Source organism: Gekko japonicus, unplaced genomic scaffold, assembly GCF_001447785.1.
Source record: "Gekko japonicus isolate JY-2015 unplaced genomic scaffold, Gekko_japonicus_V1.1 scaffold479, whole genome shotgun sequence".
NCBI lineage: Eukaryota > Metazoa > Chordata > Lepidosauria > Squamata > Gekkonidae > Gekko > Gekko japonicus.
In genome coordinates, this window is record NW_015169185.1 from 95,074 (window position 1) to 119,828 (window position 24,755).

Consider the following 24,755-nt stretch of genomic DNA (forward strand, 5'->3'; position numbering starts at 1 on the left):
AGGAATCAATGAGCTTGCTCAAACATCCTATCTTGTGAAATGACAAGAATCTAGAGCACAATGACCATCATTATTCTTGGTTTATTTGATGTCCTTGCCTTGCTCCCTCCCCCTCTTCTGCTTTTGCTGTTCTGTAAAATGTCAGCAGCTGCTCTTTAAAGGCTATACTTTCGCCTTTATTTAAGTCTGTGAGAAACTGCTTGAATGTGAACCTTTCTTCACCCCCTTGACTGCAAGACGGGGACTTATTTATTCCTTAGTATCCCCTATACTAAAGCTGTACTTTCCCATTTCCCAGACACAATATTTTCTTAAGGTAGAGATGCCAAACATTTCAAATTATAAAACTTGTGAAAATTTTATCAGGACCTCTGTAACTTAGTCTGGATCCCCAGGCACATCTTATTTGAAAAGCCTGCATCAGCCTTGCATCCCTACTACTAGTTGTTCATTCTTTGTGTAGAAACATCTGCAGCACGGACTGCTGTTGGCATAATTGGGCATAGCATCAGTGCCACTATGCAGTTCACTGATGAAGGGGTGAGCTTCCTTGCAGCATTGTAGGCATGGGTAGTATGTGGATGCAGGAGGAGGAGCTATAAGGACCCTTTCCCTTGACCACTGCTTCCTCTTATGCAGTTCACTGATTGAAGGGGTGAGCTTCCTTGCAGCATTGTGGGCATGGGTAGTATGTGGATGCAGAAGGAGGAGCTATGAGGACCCTTTCCCTTGACCACTGCTTCCTCCTGTCTTGCTTACTTTCTTACCCTCTCATTGCTGCTTTTTATTTCTTCTCTCCCCATTATCAGTTTTTACTGCCCCACCCCGCTACTGTCCACCTTTACCCTCCCTCTCTTGTATCCCAGAACTGCATGATGAGACAGTGACTTTGGCTGCGATCACACACACTAAATAATCCACTTTCAATGCACTTTCCAACTGGATTTTACTTGTGTAAACTGGCAAAATCCAGTTGGAAAGTGGATTGAAAGTGGATTGTTTAGTGTGTGTGATCGCAGCCTCTGTTTTGTAATCCACCCCCTACAGCTGGTATGCAGCAGTGGCCTGGAGCACAAAGTGCACTCTTGGCTCCAAGATTCTCACCATTGCTGCAGGAGGCTTATGCAAGAGCCTGGAGGATAGGAAAAGGGGGAAAGAGAAAGCAGCAATGGGTGGGGGACCCTTCTTTCTTTGCCTCCGAATCCGTTTCAAGGTGCTGGTGCTTACCTTTAAAGCCCTATATGGCCAGGGTCCGTCATACCTGAGGGATGCCTTTCCCCACATATACCCCAGAGAGCACTGAGGTCGGGGTCACAAAATCGTTTGACCCTGCCAGGCCCCAAAGAGGCCAGGCTCACCGTGACGAGGGCCAGGGCTTTCTCAGTGGCAGCTCCTTACTGGTGGAATGAGCTCCCGGAGGAGATCAGGGCCCTGTGGGATCTTTTGCAGTTCCACAGGGCCTGCAAGACGGAGCTCTTCCACCAGGCTTTCAATTAGGAGCCACCCCCACCATAACCATCAATGAGCCCGGCCCTCAGTTTTAACATCTGGCCTGTTACATCGAGCAACTCGGAATGATACTGAGCTGGAATCTAGTTGTCGGAGACATCTTAATATGCCATTGTAAGCAATGAACTGTAGAACTGAACAGCACCTTATGTTTTATGTTTTAACTTATTATGAAATGATGTATATTGTTTTATCGGTTTTATTGGCAATTGGGCTACTGCTGTAAGCCGCCCTGAGCCTGTTCGCGGGGAGGGCGGGTTATGAATTGAATAAATAAAAACAAATAAAAATAAATTTCCTTCACTGCCTTGCTTCTACCACCTCCTCCCTTGCCCCACTGTCACCTGCCACTCCCCTTCTTCCCTTTAAGGCGGCCCACCCTCCAAGCCCAAACATCTCTGGTGCTTAGCTACCACAGCCAACATCTTCCTCCACCACTGCCAGTCCCTCCACCACAATGCATCTTGGGAGTTGCTAGGCAGCCATCATGATTGCAGCTGACTATCTTGTGACACACCTTGTCTTTGGGAAATTGGAATCTTCATTTCACTTTTCCCAAGCTTTTAAATGTTTCTGAAAAGCTGGTGGTTCTTCAAGATTTATAGAGGAGTGTCCCATATACTTCATTCCACTGAGCACATTTTTGATCTGCACCCCAAGGTCCAAGTTCAGCATTAGACATTAAGAGAGAAGTGTAATTTATTGAACTGATTTTAGACACAAACATCAGAGTTAACCCATACAGTTACCATAATTTGAATAGTTACAGAATTTTTTTTTGTGGCCCATTCACAGAACCTTAACCAGCATCTATTACCTTGATTGTTCAGGAGCAGATTCTTCAGGTGCAATATAACATTTGATTGAAGTTGTAGACTTGTGTTCTGAGCTATCCACAGCTACAAAAGAGAACAATTTCCTAAAATATACATCACCATTATCCTGAACGTTTTGTTGTGTACTTAAATCATTCCATGCTACCCAAATGATACACAAACCTGGTTCAGATGCTGGTAAAGCACAGATATGTGGCAACCAGTGTTCCCTCTAAGCTGAGTTAGTGTGAGCTAGCTCACACTAACTCAGCTTAGAGGGAACATTGGTGGCAACCATCTATCGTACTGTGTCTAAGAGGTAATTCATATAATTGGTGCCTCAATGGATGCTGACTGAGATCACAAGACACACTATGATTAGTGTCCTACCACAGGTAAGTGTGTCGGCCTCAGCAAGCATTTGAAACAGATCAAAGTAGGCTGAGGAATCCAGTTCACCTATCACATATACTGAGGTCCTAAAAACATTCTCATGAAAGTCAATCCCATCAAATTCAGTTAGATTTATTTACACTTGCATGGGGAAGCTATATCATGCTTTGAGGAACCACACTTTGAGAAACATGGTGGTAACAAAACCCTAAGGAGGGAAATTCAAATAGAATTGTTAATATACCCAGCACTCCATAGAGAGAAACAGAGATGCAAACTGCTGTATACTATGCTACCTTCTCACATGTACCTTAGTTTTTGTAACCTGGGAGGGAGGTAAGAAAAAAGTAAAACAAACAAGCAATAAATAAACATATCCTTGAAAACATACTGTGTATGTCTATAGTATACACAGGAAATAGCAAAAATATTTATACTATGTATTTTGTCAAAGGCAGCCCCACACAGAATACTTTACAGTTAATCCAGTCTCGATATGATCATTGTATGGATCACCATGGCCAAATCATACTTTTTCAGGACCAGCCATAGCTTGCTCATCAGCTGAAGCAGATAAAAGGTGCTATAGAGGCCTCCTGGAGCTGGCCAGAATCCAGCAGCACCCCCAAGATATGAGCCTGCTCCTTCACAGAGTGCATGGCAGTCTCTGGCCCCTCAATCTCCAGCAACCCTTATCATTGATCAACAGTACCTCAGTCTTGTTTAGACTGAGCCTCAGTTTATTGCCCCTCAAGTATCCCTTTACCTTAACCTGCCACTCGTTCAGGACTTCCATAGACCCACCCAGCTCAGCTGTTAAGGAGAAATTGAGCTGAATGTCATCCACATATTGATGGCATCATACCACAGAATGATCTCTACCAGTGGTTTAACAAAGAAGTTAAACAGTATGAAAACAAGATCCCCAAGGGACCCCGTACGATAAATGCCACGGGGCCAAGAAGAGGTGCCCCCCTCCAGCACCACTTTCTGGACATGGCCAGTCAAAGCAGAATGACCAAAGCACAGTGCTCCCTACTCCTAGCCAACCTCTCCATAAGGATACCATGGCTGATGGTACTGAAAGCTGCCAAGAAGTCCAGGAAAATCAACAGGGAACATACTTTCCCTGTCACTCATCTGACAAAGATGAGTGAATAAGGTTGTTTGTATCACTATCTGGATTGAAAAGTGTCTTGTTCAGAAAATATGGAGAGACTATAGAATACACAGAAGAACTATACAAGGACCCCAATGCCCTTGACAACCACGATGGTGTGATCACTGACCTTGAGCCAGACATCCGGGAGTGCAAAGTCAAATGGGCCTTAGAAAGCATTACTAACAACAAAGCTAGTGAAGGTGACGGTATCCCAGCTGAGCTATTCAAAATTCTAAAAGATGATGCTGTTAAAGTGCTGCACTCCATATGCCAGCAAATTTGGAAAATGCAACAGTGGCTACAGGACTGGAAAAGGTCAGTTTACATTCCAATCCCAAAGAAGGGCAATGCCTAGGAATGGTCAAACTGTCACATAATTGCACTCATTTCACATACTAGCGAGGTCATGCTCAAGATCCTACAAGCTAGGCTTCAGCAGTACGTGGATAGAGAACTGCCAGAAGTACAAGCTGGGTTTTGAAGAGGTAGAGGAACTAGAGATCAAATTGCCAACATTTGCTGGATTATGGAGAAAGCAAGGGAGTACCAGAAAAACATCTATGTCTGCGTCATTGACTACGCTAAAGCCTCTGCTTGTGTGGATCACACAAAAAACTATGGCAAGTCCTTAAAGAGATGGGAGTACCAGACCACCTCACATGTCTCTTGAGAAACCTGTATAAGGGTCAAGAAGCGACAGTTAGTACTGGATATGGAACAGCTGATTGGTTTAGCATAGGAAAAGGAGTACGACAAGGATGTATATTGTCACCCTGCTTATTTAATTTATATGCAGAGTACATCATGCGAAATGCCGGCCTGGATGAATCGCAAACTGGAATTAAGATTGCTGGGAAAAACATCAACAACCTCAGATATGCTGACGATACCACTCTAATGGCAGAAAGTGAAGAGGACCTAAAGAGCCTCTTGCTCAGGATGAAAGAGGAGAGCACAAAAGTTGGCTTGAAATGCAGCACTAAAAAAACTAAGATCCAGCCCCATCACTCCTTGGCAAATAGAAGGGGAAGTCATGGAAGCAGTGACAGACTTCACGTTCCTGGGATCCAAGATCACTGCAGATGGTGATTGCAGCCATGAAATTAAAAGATGTGTGCTCCTTGGGAGGAAAGCAATGGCAAACCTAGACAGCATAATAAAAAGCAGAGACATCACCCTGCCAACAAAAGTCTGTACGGTCAAAGCAATGGTATTCCCAGTAGTCATGTATGGCTGCGAGAGCTGGACCATAAGGAAGGCCGAGCGCCAAAGAATAGATGCTTTTGAATTATGGTGCTGGAGAAAACTCTTGAGAGTCCCTTGGACTGCAAGGAGATCAAATCAGTCAATCCTAAAAAAAAATCTGGAAGGCCAGATATTGAAGCTGAAGCTCAAACACTCTGGCCACCAAATGAGAAGGGAGCACTCACTGGAGAAGATCCTGATGCTGGGAAAGACTGACAGTAAGAAGAAGGGGATGGGAAAGGATGAAATGGTTACACAGTGTTATCAATGCAATGAACATGAAATTAAGCAAACTCTGGAGGACAGCAGAAGACAGGAGGGCCTGGCGTGATGTGGTCCATGGGGTTGCAAAGAGTCAGACTCGCCTGTGCGACTGAACAACAACAAAATAGAATACATTCCATCACAGTGGCAAACTTGTGCCAGTATTTCCTTGGGCTCAATACATAATATAAAGTGGTAGCAAAATAAAATAAAGGATTAAATAGAATGGAGGAGATTAATGTGAGCCAATTTGAGTCCCTACTGGGGAGAAAGATGTGGTATGAATAAATAAATAGTGGTACTGCTATTCATATGTAGTTTCCATAGAAGATTATGTCAAAGGGTAAATATGGCACCAAAGGAATCCTTGGCACAACAACTCTAACTTTCTCTAATATTGTTACTCATGCCCTTATTTTCCAGCTCATGACCTCTGTATCACCTCTGAAAATTGCCTGGCAACTTTGTTTTGTGAGATCACAGATCTGCCTAAAGATCCCATGCTCAGGTTACATTGCCAATCACACTAATTAAAATTTACTGCTGGGCATAAAATAGGGGTCTTTTAAAAAGCCATTTAAGAGGTTTCTTCTAAAACTCCCTATGGAGTTTAAAAGAATATATTTATGACTAATAGCAGAAAGCATGGAGGTTTATTACCTTCTAGGCGCTGGCTAGTGGTAACACACTGCATAACTCTTTTTCTATACAGGGAAATATTGTTCTTCAGCATTTTAGCTGCCTCCGTATTTACTGCATTATCCAAAACTGGATTAGACAGGATAACCTGTGTGAACATACATGCCAGTTTTCAAAGCTTTTTCAAACATCAACTAGTTTCAATGACGTAAAGCAGGTAACAAACACACACAATCAAAATAAGAAAGGCTGGGAAATACTGGACGCAAACTTCCTCACTTTGCATGCAAGGAGGAATTTTCAGGTTCAGCCTACAACTCAGTAACTCAGAGCCAAAGGAAATGTTACTTGTTTTATGAATCTGCCTTGGAGTCTTGCAGTCATACTGCACTTGCAAGTCCCCATGGTAAACCCATGAAGGAAGTAATGTCTAGTTTGGTTCTTAGAGGCAGCAAAGGAAGGCGAGGAGAGGAGGCTCTGCTGTGCTGAACCAGAACACAGGGATCCCATAGCTTCTTCCCCTTCATATTAAATAATTTCCCTTTGATTTCTGCCTGAAAAATTGCTGAAACCACTGGGTTGGATCAGTGATCCACTTATGCAAGAACTGACCATCTTCTCTGGTTTTCCCTCCCCACCAGCAGCCATTTCTGACTGTGGGAATGTTGACTCTCAGGGTTATGAGACCTGTGTGGAATAATAGCCACACGCATCGCTTGGCTGCAGTGAGTAGGGGATAGGGTGTGAAATGCTCCTTTATGTCGTTTCCCATCAGATGGGTCCCTTTGTCCTCACTGCAGCCTACTGACCCACATGGCTGTTACTCTACGGGGGTCCCACAGTCCTGGGAATCAACTTTCCCCGGGTCAGAAATGGCTGCTAGGGGAGAAAAATGGGGAAGATCTGTGACTATCAGTGCCTTATGCTGACGAATCAGTGAGTCCAAACTATTACAGGGTTCAACAAAACCCATACATGAATTCCTTCCTCAAATGTGCAAATACTATGATAAGGATCCCAAAACTGTGAAACTTGTGAACCCCAAAGGACTTTACGCTTATTTTGCTCAAGCCTCCCATGTAGCATGGAAAAATCTTTTGAAACAGAGACGAGTTTCAAAAGGACCTTGTGATATTGAATTCAGTGAGGGGGATTCTGGTCAAAGGAAAAAAGATTAACATTCCATTGGATTAACACAGGTCCCTGTATTTGGCCTGCACATACACAACTGTCCATTAAAAAAGTAAGGTGAATTCTTTGCACAGGTCTTTCTTTACCTGGATACTAAGCAGGACACTACTCATTGTGAACTTCGTGTTCCACTTGGCAGGATCATCTAGAAAATCCACACAAGGTCTCCCAGTTGTTGGGTCCACTTCAATGGAGAACAGAAGCATTCACATTAACCAGAGGATTCAGATTTTATATGTGTCCTACTGCAAAGATTTTAACAAGTTTTCTATAATGAAACTGCAGAACAGTGAAAGAAAGGTAACAATTTGCTATAGACACAACTATGTGAAAGACACTACCCTAATTAATTTAAACATTTACATTACATCTTATGTTTATTTAAACAATTATTTAAATGTTTACTCCTATGAATCCAAAGATGTAGGCACACTCCATCTTGGATCAAGCCAAGGAATCATGATAGCAATTAAGCGCATGAAAATGAAATCTCATGATGAGATGACCAGATTCCCATAGGAAACCATCACAGCCCTCTAGGGCTTGTCTTGTGAGTCCAGGAGATCTCCCCACACCAAATGCATGGATAGAACTTATGGGACAATACCCTGGCATTCCAGTCTGATCAATGAACATCCAGAATACCGTGTACTTACCAGATAAAGCAATCAAGTACTCAGTCAGAGAGGCTAAACTTATCTTTCACCACCCTCAAAGTAACTCGAGGGAGCACAACTTTGGTCCCACCACTAGGAGGAAAGGGTGCACATCTGTGAGAATAAAGTGGTCCACTTTATGTCCTGTTTCACCCCAGGATTGTCCTCTAGCACCGTGAGTCTTGAAAAAACTCCAGCTTCAGGATCAAGCAACTATTGAATCTCTACCCCTACCTCTGCTCTGGAACTCTCTGTCTCCAAGCAAGCACCACCATCCCTTTTCCATTCAGCTCATTTCTTTGCCCTGTGCAACATTGCTCTCATCCACTCTTACTTCCAGTGACCCATGATTCTGCCTATTGAAATCCTTTTGCCTGTTTTACCTTTACTCCTTTTTCCCCCAAACCCCTCTCAGTCAGTTGGTATCCCTAGTCTGTTATCTTGCAACAGCCCTTTTCCTTCCCCTTTCTCCACCTCTTATTTTCTCCTTCGGGACAATGTAAAACCATGCACAAATGTGTTCTGTGCCAATGCACCTAGATAACACAATGGCTTTCTCTAGGAATTGTTCAATTGCTCTCTATTGCATCTTCAGAATAGTCTAAAGTGACTTCTGATTTCTCTGCATTACATTCTGAAAAACTGTCCCTCTTGCTTTTTCTATCTACTGTTATACAAATAAAGATGGATTCAGGTAATTAGATGTGTGTCTCTCTCTCTTTCATGCATTATAAATATCATCCCAAGTACATTAGGATCCCAAGCCACAGTCAGAGTTCGCTTGGAGGGTGTCTACATTTGTAACCACCTTCTCAGGTGACATATCCACCTTTCTTTTAATAAATTATTTTTAATAAATTAATAAATTCAAGCTATTTTAAAATGTACAAATTTCTAGCTAGCAAAATCTATGAAACTGGTTCCAGAAAATGTGTGAAATACACTACAACCGGGAAGGGGCACATAAGGACTTTTAGGGGCCTGATTTCCCCCTACCCCATTATTTCTTCCTCCTCTTTCCTGAAAGCCCCCATAGCCTCTTCTTTTTCCTGCTTCTTTCTCTCCTTCCCACCCACCAGCCAACCTACCCTTATCTCCCTCCCCTCTATCTTCAGCTTTCCCTTCTTTCTTCCGCAGCCTCTCTCCGGGAACCTCTGACTGAGTTGTGTGGTTCCTGCCACAAGGCCAGGCTGAAACCAGTTGTACAATTCTACCTAGGCTGGGACCAGTTGCACAGTGTAAAAGAGGAAATAGGATGGGGAGGCAGTATGGGGGAAAGTGAAGTCCCCTGTACTGCCTCCCCACGCTATTTCCTCTTTCTCTCCTCTTGGTAGCGCCCATATCCTCACCTTTCCCTATCTGGTTCTCTCCTTCCCACCCACCCACCTTTTATCTGCCCCCATCTTCACCTATATAAATAATAAATATATTTATTTACATCATTTATACACCACATTTCTAGACAATGGGGACCCAAAGCAGCTTACATCATTCTCTGCTCCTCCATTTTATCCCCACAAAAACCCCATGAGAGGCTGAGGATGTGTGACCGGCCCAAGGTTACCCAGTGATCACCATGACAGAATAAGGATGCAAACCAGGGTCTCCCAGACCCTAATCTGAAATACTAACCACCACCCAGGGATGCCAGCCTCCGGGGGGACCTGGGGAGTGAATAAACAGTCATAGGACTTTAAATTCTTATAAAAAGTTGCTACTATGATTCTTAAAAAAGGGTTTTCTATATTAAACGGAAGATATCAGCATGGTTTCTAAGTTACAAAGAAAAATAATCTGTAAAAATCAATAAGATTCATAGGATTTCCTGTGGATTGTTTGCTTTTTAAAGATTCCTTTTAAGTAAATTTTCTTTTAACTTTATCAGAAGATTACCTTCACACTACACTGGCTATTGTTGAGTTGCTGCTGTTGAGCAGTAGCTAGCAGCTGGGCAGTGAGCTGTGCAGATCACATGGTAGCAAGTTGCCAGATGGTTGCTGTTGGGCCTGGCCACAATGAGTCCTCCCTCAAAAGACAAAACAGCCCTAGAAAGGGCCCTGCCGCCTCCCCTTGACTTTTACTGATAAACCAGGGTTTGAAGGCTGGCAATTCTGTTGTGGTAGCTTAGCAGGGGCACTGAGGGCATTCATTTCTTAAAACCATAGGTCCTGCTTCTGTTATTTTGCAATGCAATATATCCCTTCAAGATTAAAATATTTCAATGAAAATCGGTGCACATTTTATTTATTTATTTAAATATTTATCTCCTGCCTCTCCTCTTTGTTCAAGGTAGCTTACAAATCAGAGTTACAAACATTATAATCTAAAAGCAACAAAATCAAAGCCCAAATAACACACACACCTCCCACACACATTCAGGACACCATTCAAAGTTCAAAGTAAAAAAATCAACCCCAATGTCCATTTAAAAAGGGACAGGAAATACAGAAAACACACTATGGAATGATATATCTGTTGAGCATTGAGAGTCCACTATGAAACTATGTTGATATGCTTAATGCATCAGCATAAATCTCCATTTGAAGTCTGAACACACAGAGGGGGGAAGAAAAAATGCATAATACATTGTAATATGCCTTCTTCTTGAACACTGTGCTAAAGTATGTCTAAAGATAGAACCTGAACTATGGTTTTCTCAAAAGTACTTAACAGTGGGGTAGTTTGTGTGTGGGAAAAACAGTTTGACATCCTGGTTCAAAGCCATTTAGGGCTTTATGGATATTCAGCATCTTGAAATGTGTGTTTATGTTCAGTGTTTTAGAACCACTTTTACTGATCCGCCTCTTTCTGTGCCACCAGAAGTTTTCAAACCTTTTACCAGGATAACCCTCAAGGAACAAAGCTAATTAATGAGTAGACCCAGTCTAGGTTCCTGATCACCTTCCACAGAAGGCACACCACAATCAATAAGAGCCCTGCTTGATCCAGAAATTTAAAAAGATGTAGTTGATAGATACTAAAGAGCCAGGATTGGTTCAGTGGCTAGAGCTGTATTTCCATGTCATCCAGAAAGCTGGGTAGACTAGGAAAATCATTATCTTTTGGCATAGCCTAACTCATAGGGTTGTTGTGAGGCTAAAATGGAGTACTGACGTAAATGAATAGATAACTATAAATGAATCGATGAATGAACAGATAACTGTAAATGAATAGATAAATGAATAGATAACTGTATTTAAGGAAAGAATGATAAAATGTACTCTGAAGTACAACTACTATCTGGACTAACAAATACAGGATTATGTCATGGAGAATATGCTCCTGATAGATTACTATCAGAAAGTCACCATTGTAAATATCCTTACCATTGGGGTGAAAAGGAATAGTGGTGAAATTGATGCTTGGAGGTACTTTGTTGTAATTTTCAGTATACTTCATAGCTAGTTGGAGTACAGCGCCTAACATTGATAAACATAATTACATTACACATACATACAGATGCAGTCCAAACCTAGGCAGGTTGCTTATATTTCCCACTGAATTTAATATGGCTTCCTTCCTAGTGAGTGTACATAGTATTGTACCTTCCATTATTAACCTTCCTGAAGTGATATCTAGGGTTGTTAGTCACCAGACACTGGATGCAGGTCTTTTAATTTCCTGAAGCAATGGGAAATAAGGCAGCCACAGGTCCCGTCACCCTCCCTGATCTTCTTGTTGCCCCTCCCTCTCTGTAGAGACAAGCAGGACACCATATCTACCATGACAAACCACATCAAGTAAAAGTCAGAGCCAGAAACAATTAGTTCGATATAACTGCATGTCAACATCTTGGGAGGACAGAAAACTCTTTTTGAACATCCAAACCTTGGAGAATTTCTTAGGAATCATATAGTATAATGCAATAGTATTTTTGGACTGCTGCTGGAGTGAGTCAGACCACAGTCAGCTGGGCTCTGAGAAAGGGCAGGAGAGGGAGCTACTGCTGGAGTGCAGCATGGCTGGTGAGGGAGCGGAGGCAGAGTGATGTGCAAAGTCTGTGGCATGTTCGTATTCTTACCTGAGGGTAACAGCAATCACACTTGCAGCAAGTGTAAGTTGGTAGCCCTACTGGAGGAGGATACAGGGACTTGAGGCACGCTTGTCCACACTCCAGTTTATAAGGGAAGGCGAAGAGTTCATGGACAGAATGCATGTAGCACTCCTGAGAGGGCAACAGGAGGAAGGGAAAAGTATCTCAGCAACTGGAGGAGCACCCAACACAGGAGGAGGGCACAAGGAAGAATGTAACCCACAGGAACAGGAGGATCAAGAGACATTCTGAGTCTCTGTTACTAAGCAATCGGTTCCTGGATCTCCCCACAGATATTGATTCTGAACCACTGGAACAAGGGCTCCTCCCCCAGCCTACATGAAGCTTGAAGAAAATTTCTCAGACCCCTGTGGATGAGAGGATTCGAGCATCTGCTCCCTAATATAGGAGAAGGCATGTGTTGGTAATTGGGGATTCCCTGAGAGGGGTAGAAGCCAAAGTGTGCCGACCGGAGTTGTCATCTCAAGAGGTATGCTGTCTACCAGGTGTACGCATCCAGGATCTGCCGGAAAGGGTAGGAAGACTCATCAAGCCCGGCATAGCCCAGAACACATTAAAAGAGACAATGTGGCTCTGGGTAAAAAGGTGAAGGAATTGGAAGTGCAAGTTGTATTCTCGTCAGTTCTTCCTGTCAAAGGCCATGGATTAGGAAGGGAAAGAAGAATACTGCACATCAATGACTGGCTATGTAGATGGTGTCATCACAAAAAGTTTGGATTTTTGGACCATGGCTTATCTTTCCAAGATGAAACTCTTCTATCGGGAGATGGTTTGCACCTCACGAGTGTAGGAAAATATGTATTTGGAAACAGCTTTGCAAACCTAATAAGGAGAGCTTTAAACTAAATCCTGTGGGGAAGTGAGACAAAAATGCAAAGCCCAGTATGATGCCAACAACTGCAGATAAGACCTCTAAAGTTTTGCGGGGAGTGGCACATACGCTAGATGATATTAACTCACATGTAAGTACAGAAACGAAAACCTCATGGTGGTCATGGGAGATTTCAATTACCCAGATATCTGTTGGAAGTCCAACTCTGCTAAAAATGAAAGGTCCAATAAATTCCTGACTTGTCTTGCTGACAACTTCATTTTTCAGAAATTGGAGAGGGAAACAAGGGGATCTGCTATCTTGGATTTGATCTGTACATTGCCAGACATATAGGTTGGACCTCAGGAAAGCAAATTTTGACAAACAAAGTTATGCTGGGTAGAATTCCATGGTCAGAAATACTTAAGGAGAAGGGAGTTCAAGAAGGGTGGGAGTTTCTTAAAAGGGAAATACTGAAGGTACAATCACAAATGATTCCTATGAGAAGGAAACATGGGAGGAGCCTAAAGAAGCCAAGGTGGCTCCATAAACAGCTTTCTAAAGACTTGAGAAATAAAAAAAGACTCATTCAGGAAGTGGAAGGAGGGTCTTATAAACAAGGATGAATATAAACAAATAACCAGTGCTTGTAGAGAGTTGGGAAAGCTAAAGCTCAGTATGAGCTTAGGCTAGTGAGAGGTGCTAAAAACAACAAAAAAGGGTTCTTTTCTTATATTCAAAGTAAGAAAAAGAGCAAGGACATGGTAGGCCCATTGCGGGGACAGGAAAGTGAAATTGTAACAGGTGATTAAGAGAGGGAAGAACTGCTCGATTCCTACTTTTCCTCAGTCTTCTCTTGCAAGCGAAATGGTGCTCAATACGGCAAAAACAGAACACATGATGAGGGAAGGGAGTTGCAGCCTAGGATCAGCATAGGGGTAGTATAGAAACACCTAGTTTCTTTAAATGAAAGTATGTCCTCAGGCCAGATGAACTGCATCCAAGGGTACTAAAAGAACTCGCAGATGTAATTTCTGAGCCTCTGTCCATTATTGTTGAGAATTCTCGGAGAACAGGTGAGGTTCCAGAAGACTGGAGGCGGGCAAATGTTGTCCCTATCTTCAAGAAAGGGAAAAAGGAGGATTACCGACCCGTCAGCTTGACATCTATACCTGGGAAAGTTTAAGAACAAATAATCAAACAGACAGTCCTTGAGCATTTAGAAAGGATGGCTGAGATTACTAAGAACCAGCATGGGTTTCTCAAGAACAAGTCATGTCAGACTAACCTTATCTCTTTTTTTGAGAAAGTTACTACCTTGCTGGATCAGAGGAATGCTGTAGAAATAGTTTATCTTGATTTCAGTAAGGTTTTTGGTAAGGTTCCACATAATAGCCTTGTTGACAAATTGGAAAAATGTGGTTTGGATCCTATGACTGCTAGGTGGATCTGTAACTGGTTGACAGATCGCACCCAAATAGTGCTTGTGGGTGGTTCCTCATCTTCTTGGAGAGGAGTGACAAGTGGAGTGCCTCAAGGATCTGTCCTGGAACCTGTTTTGTTCAACATCTTTATCAATGATTTGGATGAAGGAACAGAAGGAAAGGAATGCTTATTAAATTTGCAGATGATACTAAATTGGGAGGGGTAGCACATATGGTAGAAGACAGAGTTAGGATACAGGATGAATTTCAGTGGGGATAAATGTAAAATTCTGCATTTAGGTAGGAAAAATCAAATGCATAATTATAGGTTGGGGGAGACTTGTCTTGGCAGTAGTATGTGCGAAAAGGATCTACGGGTCTTAGTAGACCATACACTGAACATGAGTGAGCAGTGTAATACAGTTGCTAAAAAGGCAAATGTGATTTTGGACTGTATCAACAGAAGTATAGTGTCCAGGTCACACGGATGGTACCACTTTACTCTGCTCTGGTTAGACCTCACCTAGAATATTGTGTTCAGTTCTGGGCACCACAGTTTAAGAAATATATAGACAAGCTGGAATGTGTCCAGGGGAGGGCAATGAAGATGGTGAGGGGCAATGCTCCCTCTAAGCTGTGGAGTCTTGTAAGGAAAAATTCCACTTTGTGAGCTACTAGTATTAAAGTTGTGTGCAAGCAATTTAGCTACTGCATAAATTAGTTTGCTCTGGAGCCACCCTTCCTGAGCTAAGAAAAAAATGTGTGAGCCAGAGGCTAAAAAACTGTGAGCTAGCTCACACTAACTCAGCTTAGAGGGAACACTGGTGAGAGGTCTGGGAACCAAGTCCTATGAGGAAAGGTTGAAGGATATGTTTAGCCTGGAGAGGAGACGACTGAGAGGTGATATGATAACCGTCTTCAAGGGCTGTCATATAGAGGATGGCATGGAGTTGTTTTCCATTGCCCCAGAAGGTTAGACCAGAACAATTGGGTTGAAATTAAATCAGAAGAGTTTTTCGCTAAACATTAGGAAGAACTTCCTGACAGAGCAGTCCTCAGTGGAACAGGCTTCCTCGGGAGGTGGTGGGCTCTCCTTCTTAGGAGGTTTTCAAACAAAGGCTAGATGGCCATCTGACAGCAATGCTGATTGTGTGAACTTAGGCAGATCAGGAGAGGGAGGGCAGGAAGGGTTGCCTCAGTGCTTAGTTCTTGTGGCCCTTTCTTACACACCCAGGGAAATGCTGATTGTAACTTTGAAGTCAGGAACCAATTTTTCTCCAGGCCAGTTCGGCCAGGAATCCTGGAGGTTTTTTGTCATCTTCTGGGTGTGGAACAGTGGTCACTGTAGGTGTGGAGGGGGAGGTATTTGTGAATTTCCTGCATTGTGCAGGGGTTGGACTAGATGACCCTGGAGATCCCTTCCAACTCTATGATTCTATCATATTTTATTATAAAATGCTTAGGAAACAGGATAGCTTACCTTCCCATAGAGAATCCTTTAGTCCTTGGATCTCAGCAACCCATTCCATGAAGTTATCTCCTATAGGTGTAACAGAAATACCCTAAGGAAAGAAAAGTGAAATAATATTTTTGGATTCACTAACTTACTTTCCTTTGAGACAATGAGTACATTTTTATTAAGAGTATGTCTGTATTCCTTTTATATGTGACTTGATTTATAAATTCATTTTATGTTTATGTTGTTGTTGTTCAGTCGCACAGTCGAGTCCGACTCTTCGCAACCCCATGGACCAGATCATGCCAGGCCTTCTGGTCTTCTGCCGTCCTCTGAAGTTTGCTCAATTTCATGTTCGTTGCATCTATGACACTGTCTATCCATCTCATCCTTTGCCATCCCCGTCTTCTTTGACCTTCAGTCTTTCCCAGCATCAGGGTCTTCTCCAGTGAGTGCTCCTTTCTCATTTGGTGGCCAAAGTATTTGAGCTTCAGTTTCATTATCTGGCCTTCCAGGGAACAGTCAGGGTTGATTTCTTTTAGGATTGACTGATTTGATCTCCTGGCAGTCCAAGGGACTCTCAAGAGTCTTCTCCAGCACCATAATTCAAAAGAAACTATTCTTCAGCGCTCGAAGTATAGTCCGTCTTATTATGTATTTATAGTATTTTAAAAGTCTCTGGAAAAGAGAGGTTGCTGCTGGGTCTGGCCTGGCCACTAAGCTCTTTCCTTACATGGATAGATTAAAAAAAAAAAAAAAAAGAAGTCTTCATGAGTTCTCCCTCTCACTCTCTTCAGTTCTACTCTATTCTGATAGAGAAATGGGCAGCATATATATTCCCATCAACTAAAGGCTAATTGTACCTATAGAGTGCAAACAATCTAGTGCTAATCTTCCAACAGTGGGATAATTAAAGAATCACTGTCTTACTACATGGCTAGACACTGGCCCTGCCCACATGAAGGATGGAGACAGCTGCTCTGGCGCTGCTGCAAAGCCCCACGTAAGCCAGCCCTCAATGGCACACGAGGGTTTGTTTTTGGTCTTCTAACCTGGGGGCCCCTATGCTTTTAACAAATGTAATGTTGACATGCTGATAAAGGTTGTACCTGTTAAGTATACCTGGTACATGAGCTTGCCCCTACCATGTCATCTTATTGTCAGGGAGTGGCCTCATACACTATTCTAAACACTGGAGGGGGATCTTTGCGTTCCTGCTAAACTAGTTCTTAGCATCAGGTTATGTGAGAGGAATACAGTTGCCAGCTCTGGGTTGCAAAATACCTGGAGACTTTGGGGGCAGAGCCTGGGGAGGGGAGGGTTTGGGAAGGGGAAGAACGTATCATGCCACAGAGTCCACCCTCCAAAGCAGGAATTTCCTCCAGGGGACCTGATCTCTGTGGCCCAGTTCTATTTCTGGGAGATCTCCAGGCCCCACCTGGAGGTTGGCAACCCTAAAGGGAGACCAGGTCCTGTTCATAAAAAGAATCAAAGCACTTTAAATTATTTGAAGATGTGACCTGTACATAGTTAACTAACAACCCTCAATTTTAATAAGGTAAAATCTCCCTTGCCCATATGCTTAGTTATTTAAAACATTTCTGTCCTCTACCCCGGGAGGTGGGTGCCGTAGTACCTGCGGACACCTTTCCTGGTACCCACCAAGTCCTTTGAGAAAGTGGCTGGGGCCAGGTGGGCTTTTTGCCCAGTAGGGCTTCTGACCGGCCACTTGAGATTTGATTTTTAAAAAGTTGCTTTGGCAGCGGCTCTCCCACAGCCTAAGGATCTTCACTGTGTTACTGAAGGTAAGTTGCGGTAATCATTTTATGGCTCCTGCAGCAGCCCTTTTGTGACTACCCTTTTGTGGTTGCACTTTGCAGGCACCATCCTGGGACAGAATTGCAAAGGTGACCACAGGCTCAGAAAGGTTGTGGATCCCTTCTCTACCCCATCCATCTGAAGGAGGTTCACAGTGGCCTGTCAGCTGTAGCTGAACTGTCAGCTGTAGCTAAATACATGAAAACTCTGGTTCTCTATCGGTAGGTAGGGAGCAGACCATTGAAGCTTTTGTTCCTTGTCATCACCATCCTGATGCATACAGGGCCGGTTTCCTTAGTCATCATAAACGGGAGAGGGGGCGAGGGACTGTACTCACAAAGATGCGGGCGTTTTTATATTCCTGAAATTCTCTTTCCAACAACAAGCAAGCTCTTGAGTGCATCGTAACGGCTGGAGTATCCTCAGTGCTGTAGAGTCACAAAGTAAACGAAACTGTTCTCCGGCAGAAGAAGCGGTATCTGTCAAAGCCGTGGAAGAAAAGGTTTAGAAAAGCTCATCTCTGAAAATCGGTGAACGAAACTGAATTTGGATGGATTTTCAGTTAATGCTACAGGCTACCTTGTCAATGAAATGGAAGCATAAGATCTGAAATAGAGTAAGCCGAAGTCTCTAGCGTGTCATGTAGCCATGACTGAACTAAGATATGAAAGGAAGTCACAGAAGTCTGCCTTGATCTGCTTATATTTATAAAGCAAGGCATCTACAAGAACAGCATCCACAGCAATGAAGTTACAGGAAAGCAGAACTTAGTCAGCCTCTGTATACCGAGCGCTACCTAGCAACGGCAGCTCTCTCCCTTATAACAGTGGGGAGCTTTTTCCTCTCAACCAATCAGCGCACGCCTTTGTTTGCTTCTTTCGCCATTCTCCAATCAGGCGCAGTCTTTCAGTTAGATCTTGAAAGTGTGACACTCCATTTCTGCCGAGATCAGGTTACTGACGAATTGGCTTGTAAAACTCAGGAAGGTTTTAGAAATGGCCATTACAGTTAAACTTCCACGGGTATCTACGCGTTCCATTGCTTGACAATCCCGGGGGGGGGGGGGGGGGGGGTTTTTTCAACCTAGTACATAATTGTACTGTTGAACAATTTAATATTTTGGTTGGGGTCGGTACCTTAAATCTCAGTAATGAGTTCTGAGTTTAAACAACCTTGGGAAAGCTTTTAAGGATTTTGACACTGGGATATTGCCTTTAGGGGTCTCTGTTTGTATAGCATATTCCCCCATAGTCTACTGAAAAGCCCATTCCTTTCAGTCCTTTCGATGGATCGTAAAAACCGGAAGCCTTACTCTGGGAAGCTATAGTTTCTTAATTGTTCTCCATATCACTAACTTGTTAGGATCCACGCTACACATCTGGTTATAAAATAGGCGAGGTGGGGGTGGGTAGTTATGGAAGCCTGCAAACATGTTATTACAAAGTCCCTAAAATGTGATATCATATCGTAATAGGATTTAAAGCAATCTGGTCCTCCAAGATTACCTCTGTAACTGCAAATTTTGGCAGAGATCCTCTCTTACCTCCTTCCAGAGATTTACAGTGCAGAGTTACCCCAGTGTACACCTATTGAAATCAAAGCACTGATTTCTTATTTTCTGTATCAGAAATCTGATAACAGATACATCCCCAGATCTTTGTCCATCAGTAAGCAGATCCTGTGCCAATTGCTGTGGTAGAGAAACTCTTTAAAAACAGAGAGGTCTACAGAAACTGAAATTCAATTCACACATATTTTCTGTACTTTCAGCTATTCATATGTGTTGGTCTGAGACAAGAACACAGTCTGTTTGATTGGACTCCTCTATTTTGGAGGTCTCTCATTAATTCAAACACTTGTCTCCCAAACACAAAACGTTATATCCCACTTCCTCTGTCCATGTTGATACACTTTAGGTATGTATTGAAACAGCTATACAGATGAAATGAAAGGAGGACAGATTCTTTCAAAGAAGAATTTTTGAAGAGGAACCTACTATTTTAGAAAGTGAAGTGAAAGCAATATTCAAAGCAATTGGGAGAAACAAATCACCAGGAGTAGATGGAATATCAATAGAGCTATTCCAAACCACCCAAATGGAGCCATCAAAATCTTAACAAAAATATGCTAACAAATATGGAAAACAAAACAATGGCTCACAGATGGGAAATGCTCAATTTACATTTCAATTCCAAAAACAGGAGATGTCAAAGACTGCAGCAACTATAGGATCATCACATTAATTTCTCACGTGAGTAAAGTGATGCTCAAAATCTTACAACAAAGACTGCTACCATATATGGAATGAGCAGGCTTGTAGCTACCATGCCCCCCCCGCGGTTTTTACGGGGCCCTCCCCGAGTGGGGTGGGCTTACCTACCACCAGGAGCCCACTCAGGAGGGGCAGCAGGAACCACAGCCCCCCCCACCAATTCCTGAAAAAATTCCTGCTGCCTTCGCCAAGGTGGAAGAAGTCCAGTGCGGAGGGAGGTCCAGGCAGCTATGGGAGCAGCAGTGGGGGCCAGGCAGAGGTCCTGCCCCTTTGGAGGGGGCAGAAGAGGACGGGGCTGAGGCAGCCAATGAGAAAAGGTCCTGGGTGCTGTTGCCGGGTAGAAGAGCCCTGGAATGCCACCGGAGCAGCAGAAAGACGGAGAGGAGAAAATCAGTCCGACTCCAGCAGCTTCTTGTTTCTCGTGCTGCTCCTTAGGCTCCCCCCCCAGTCCCAGATGGGGGGTTGTGATGGCTGCGTTCCCCCCCCTCCATTTGGATGGACCCCCTTGTGCCAAAGAAGGCCCCCTGGAAACACCCCCAGCAGGATGACAAGGGGACAAACAGAAAGAGTAGTGGAGCCTGAGTCCTCGCCAGTGTTCCTTCTAAGCTGGGTTAGTGTGAGCTAGCTCACAGTTTTTTAGCCTCCAGCTCACCCATTTTTGTCTTAACTCAGGAGGAGTGGCTCCAGAGCAAACTAATTTATGCAAATATTATGCAAATATTATTTATTGTATTTATTATTATTTAGTTATTATTTAGAAGTATGAGCATGGCATGGCAGTTCTGCACAGACATATAATGGCAGGCCCCCCGAGAAAAACATTGGCCCCCTGAGCCAAAAGTTGTTAGCTACGGGGCTGGGAATGAGAAATACCAGATGTGCAAGCTGGATTCAGAAAAGGAAGATGCAGTAGAGATCATATTGCAAATTTACATTGGTTACTGGAACATACAAGAAGTTTCAGAAGAAAATCCACTTGTGTTTCATAGATTACAGCAAAGCTTTGTATTGCTTGGATCATGAAAAGCTGTGGTTGGTGGAACTCTCTGCCTAATGACATCTGAGCCTTGCGGAATCTAAAACATTTCTGCAGGCCATGTAAGACAGAGATGTTCCGCCTGGCCTATGGTTGAGGACAGCAAACTGTCTACCATCAAGCTTGGCCTCCCTGTCTCCTCCCATAGGGAAGGATGTATAATGTCTAACACCATCTGATTAGTTGTGTTTACTGCTGGTCTCATTGTTTCGATGTGCAACCTGTAATATGAGAGCCCTTGTGTTATACTGGTTAAGAGCAGCAGACTCTAATCTGGAGAATTGGGTTTGATTCTGCACTCCTCCAATTGAAGTCTGCTGAGTAACTTTGGGCCAGTAATAGTTCTTTCAGAACTCTCTCAGCCCCACCTACCTCACAAGGTGACTGTTGTGGGGAGAGGAAGGGAAGGCGATTGTAAGCCGCTTTGAGACTCTTTAGGGTAGAGAAATGCAGGATATAAAAACCAACTCTTCTTCTAGTCTGAACAAGACTACTTTTAGGACAGAATACGGAGAAACAATGGTTTCCAATTGGCAGAGGTGTCAGACGAGGATGTATTTTATCTCTCCATCTCTTCAATCTATATGCAGATCATATGAGGGAAGCTAGATTAGATTTAGATGAAAGTAGCAGTTTGAAAGCAAGAAATTGCAAGTAGATAAATAGGTACCACTTCGGTGGGAAGGTAACAGCGTTCCATGCACCTTGGTGTTTAGTCATGCCGGCCACATGACCACGGAAACGTCTTCAGACAGCGCTGGCTCTTCGGCTTTGAAACGGAGATGAGCACCACAACCCTAGAGTCGGATTCAACTGGCTTTCAAGCAGGGGAACCTTTACCTTTTTTTACCTTTAGAGTGAAAAATGGTGCCAACGAGTTGTTACAATAGGAAGGGGGAAAGGGTGTCTATCCTTCCTTAGACCAAGGGGTCCCTGGAAAGTACCCTGGTAACCAGCTGTCACCACTCAGAACCTCCTGAGAACATCTAGACTGACTTGCTGAGAAGGTAATCTTCCAGTACAGTACTAAAGCAATAACAATATAACTTATAACCAACCTGGTAGCACTTGTGCAATCTAGCACATGGGGAAGAGATTAAGGGAAATATTACAAAGAAATAGATTGCACTAAGTGAAGCCAAAGAAGTGTCTTTATAAAATAAATAAACCCTTATAAAACATTTTATTGTAAAAGAGAGGAAAAAAGGGAAAGGGTGGTTGGATTCAAAAAGGGGTGGAAAGAGGCAAAACCAAAATACAGCACAAAGATATTCAAATGAAAAGCAATACAGTTGAACTAACTAAAGCAAAACACACATTACCTATGTTATGGCAGGTTCCTCAGAGCATGTGCAGAGCTCCTTGTGGTAACAAGCAGTCAAAGGAATCCTTAACCTCTACCCAACCTCCTGTAGACCCAGTTTCCATTGAAGACTGAAAACTGAAGACATGAAAACCCCAAATGTCCAGGTATTTATGCTAAATGGAATTGGACCTTAGCCTCCTTTCTCAGAATGACAAGCTGCTTTCTCCAGTCCCATGCAAATCCCCATCTTTGATGTCAGAGGCTACTTTTACAAATCAGAGCCATATACAATATAGAGCCACCTGGTAATGGCTCTGAACTTCCATGACAAATAGATGGTCTGGTCTCAACTGGATTGTCCTTTGTCCAAAAGGGATTAGGTCTGCCAGGATGCTCCAATGTTGAAAGGAAGTAAAAGGAAGTGAATTGTTGGGCCGCAAATCCCACTGTATTGACTGCCTCCTTAGTTATCCACCTCTGAAGGTTTGTTGGGGTGCCATCTGATATGATTTGATTGACTGATTTTAAAATTTAACTCTAAGGTTTGATTTTGAACTGATTCTGATTTATTGTCCGTTTGATTATTGGAAGCCACCCTGAGCTCTGCCTGGTGGGGAAAGGAGCAGGATAAAAATCAAATAAATAAATACCTCATTCTAATGGAATTTCACTCCTGCCAACCTAGCAGTTTGAAAGCAAGAAATTGCAAGTAGATAAATAGGTACCGCTTTGGTGGGAAGGTAACAGCGTTCTGTGGGGTTTAGTCATGCCAGCCGTATGACCACAGAGAAGTCTTTGGATAGCGCTGGCTCTTCGGCTTGGAAACGGAGATGAGTACCGCCTCCTAGAGTCAGATTTGACTGGTTTTTGAGCAAGGGAAACCTTTTAATGGAATTTCTAGGGATCCAAGACCCCATACACTGTAAGTGGCACTCTTGAGCCTCGTATGTTTTAGGATTTCTGTCATAGGAATAATAGCAATCTGAAGTAAGTAGAGGACACTACATTACTGACAGAAAATAGTGAGAATTTAAATGACTACTGAGGAAGGTTAAAGCAGAAAGTGTGTGTAATGTATTCCGCCATGACCACGTGCGCGACCGTTGGGCCATGCGGTCATGCAAAAGCCTGAAGCTTCGATCCCCATGAACAATAGCCGAGCGGATCCTAGCCCGCACCTATCAGAGGGCCAGGTCTGCAGCCGAGAGCCTATGGGACTCTCGGCTACTGTATATAGCCTATAGGGAAGTAGGGGGTGTGTTTTGGTGGTGGGTTTTCAGAGCATATAAACCAGCCTGCGAGCCGGCTTACTTTTGTCTTGTTCCATCCGAATAAAAGTACTTTGCTGAAATCACTCAACGTTTCTCAGTACTTTTCAGTGTGAAAGCAGGATTACATCTGAACATCAAGAAGACCAAAAAAAAGAAGAAGACAAAAGTAATGCCTACTGAAGAATTACACAACTTAAAGGCTGATGATGGGAAAACTGAAATTGTTAAAGGTTTAACTTTCCCTATGAGGAAAGGTTAAAGCGCTTAGGGCTCTTTAGCTTGGAGAAAAGATGACTGAGGGGTGACATGATCGAGGTTTATAAGATTATGCATGGGAAAGAGCAGGTAAAGAAAGAGGTACTTTTCTCCCTTTCTCACAATACAAGAACTCGTGGGCACTCCATGAAACTGCAGAGCGGTCGGGTTAGAACGGATAAAAGGAAGTACTTCTTCACCCAGAGTGATTAACACATGGAATTCACTGCCACAGGAAGTGGTGGGTGCTACAAGCATGGACGGCTTCAAAAGGGAATTAGATAAGCATATGGAGCAGAGGTCCATCAGTGGCTATTAGCCACAAGGTATAGCTAGGGGCTCTGGGGCAAGTAATGCTCTGTCTTCTTGGTGCTTGGGGGGGGTCAACAGTGGGAGGGCTTCTAATGTCCTGGCCCCACTGCTGGACCTCCTGATGGCACTGGTTTTTCTGGCCACTGTGTGACACAGAGTGTTGGACTGGATGGGCCTTTGGCCTGATCCAACATTGGCGTCTCTTATGTTCTTATGTTCTTATGTTTTCTATTCCTTGGCTCAATCATCAACCAAAATGGAGATTGCAATGATGAAATCAGAAGATTGAGACTGGGAAGGGCAACCATGAAGGAGCTAGAAAAGATTCTTAATGTTCTTGGAGACCAAGATCAAGATAAATCATACTATAGTGTTACATGTCACTGTGCATGGGTGTGAAAATGAAGAAAGCTGACAGAAAGAAATTTGATTAATTTGAAATATAGTATTGGAGGAGAGATTTACGGATACCGTGGACCTCCAAAAAGAGAAATAAGTGGGTTCTAAATAAAACCAAGCCTGAACTCTCCCAAGAAGCCAAAATGACCAAACTGAGGCTATCATACTTTGGCCACGTTATGAGAAGACAAGAGTCATGGAAAAGACAATAATGCCTGGAAAAGTTGAAAGCAGTGGGAAAAGGGGAAGATCCCACATGAGATGGATTCAGTTGATAGAGAAGCCACAGCCCTCAGTTTGCAAGACTGGAACAAGGCTGTTAATGATAGGGCATGTTAAAGATCATTACTTGATAGGGTTGCCATAAGTTGTAAGCAACTTGATGGCACTTCACACACATGCAGGCACACACACATTGGAACAGCTGAAATTCTGCTCTCCAGGTGGCTACTAAATATACAGTTAGC

At 43.2% G+C, this 24,755-nt stretch overlaps 1 protein-coding gene across 1 annotated transcript in view; it reads right to left on the reverse strand.

The window, feature by feature from the left end:
* The window catches only part of UBE2U (ubiquitin conjugating enzyme E2U (putative)), a 37,195-nt gene extending 19,057 nt beyond the window's left edge, over window positions 1–18,138 (reverse strand). The window contains exons 1-7 of the mRNA XM_015416173.1: window positions 18,017–18,138; window positions 17,775–17,916; window positions 15,644–15,725; window positions 11,201–11,293; window positions 7,305–7,402; window positions 6,049–6,175; window positions 2,327–2,408 (exon numbers count right to left, since the gene is read on the reverse strand). Coding sequence (XP_015271659.1) covers window positions 2,327–2,408; window positions 6,049–6,175; window positions 7,305–7,402; window positions 11,201–11,293; window positions 15,644–15,725; window positions 17,775–17,840 — 548 coding nt within the window. The 5' untranslated portion in view covers window positions 17,841–17,916; window positions 18,017–18,138. The remainder of the gene's footprint in view (window positions 1–2,326; window positions 2,409–6,048; window positions 6,176–7,304; window positions 7,403–11,200; window positions 11,294–15,643; window positions 15,726–17,774; window positions 17,917–18,016) is intronic.
* Window positions 18,139–24,755: the final 6,617 nt, after the last annotated feature.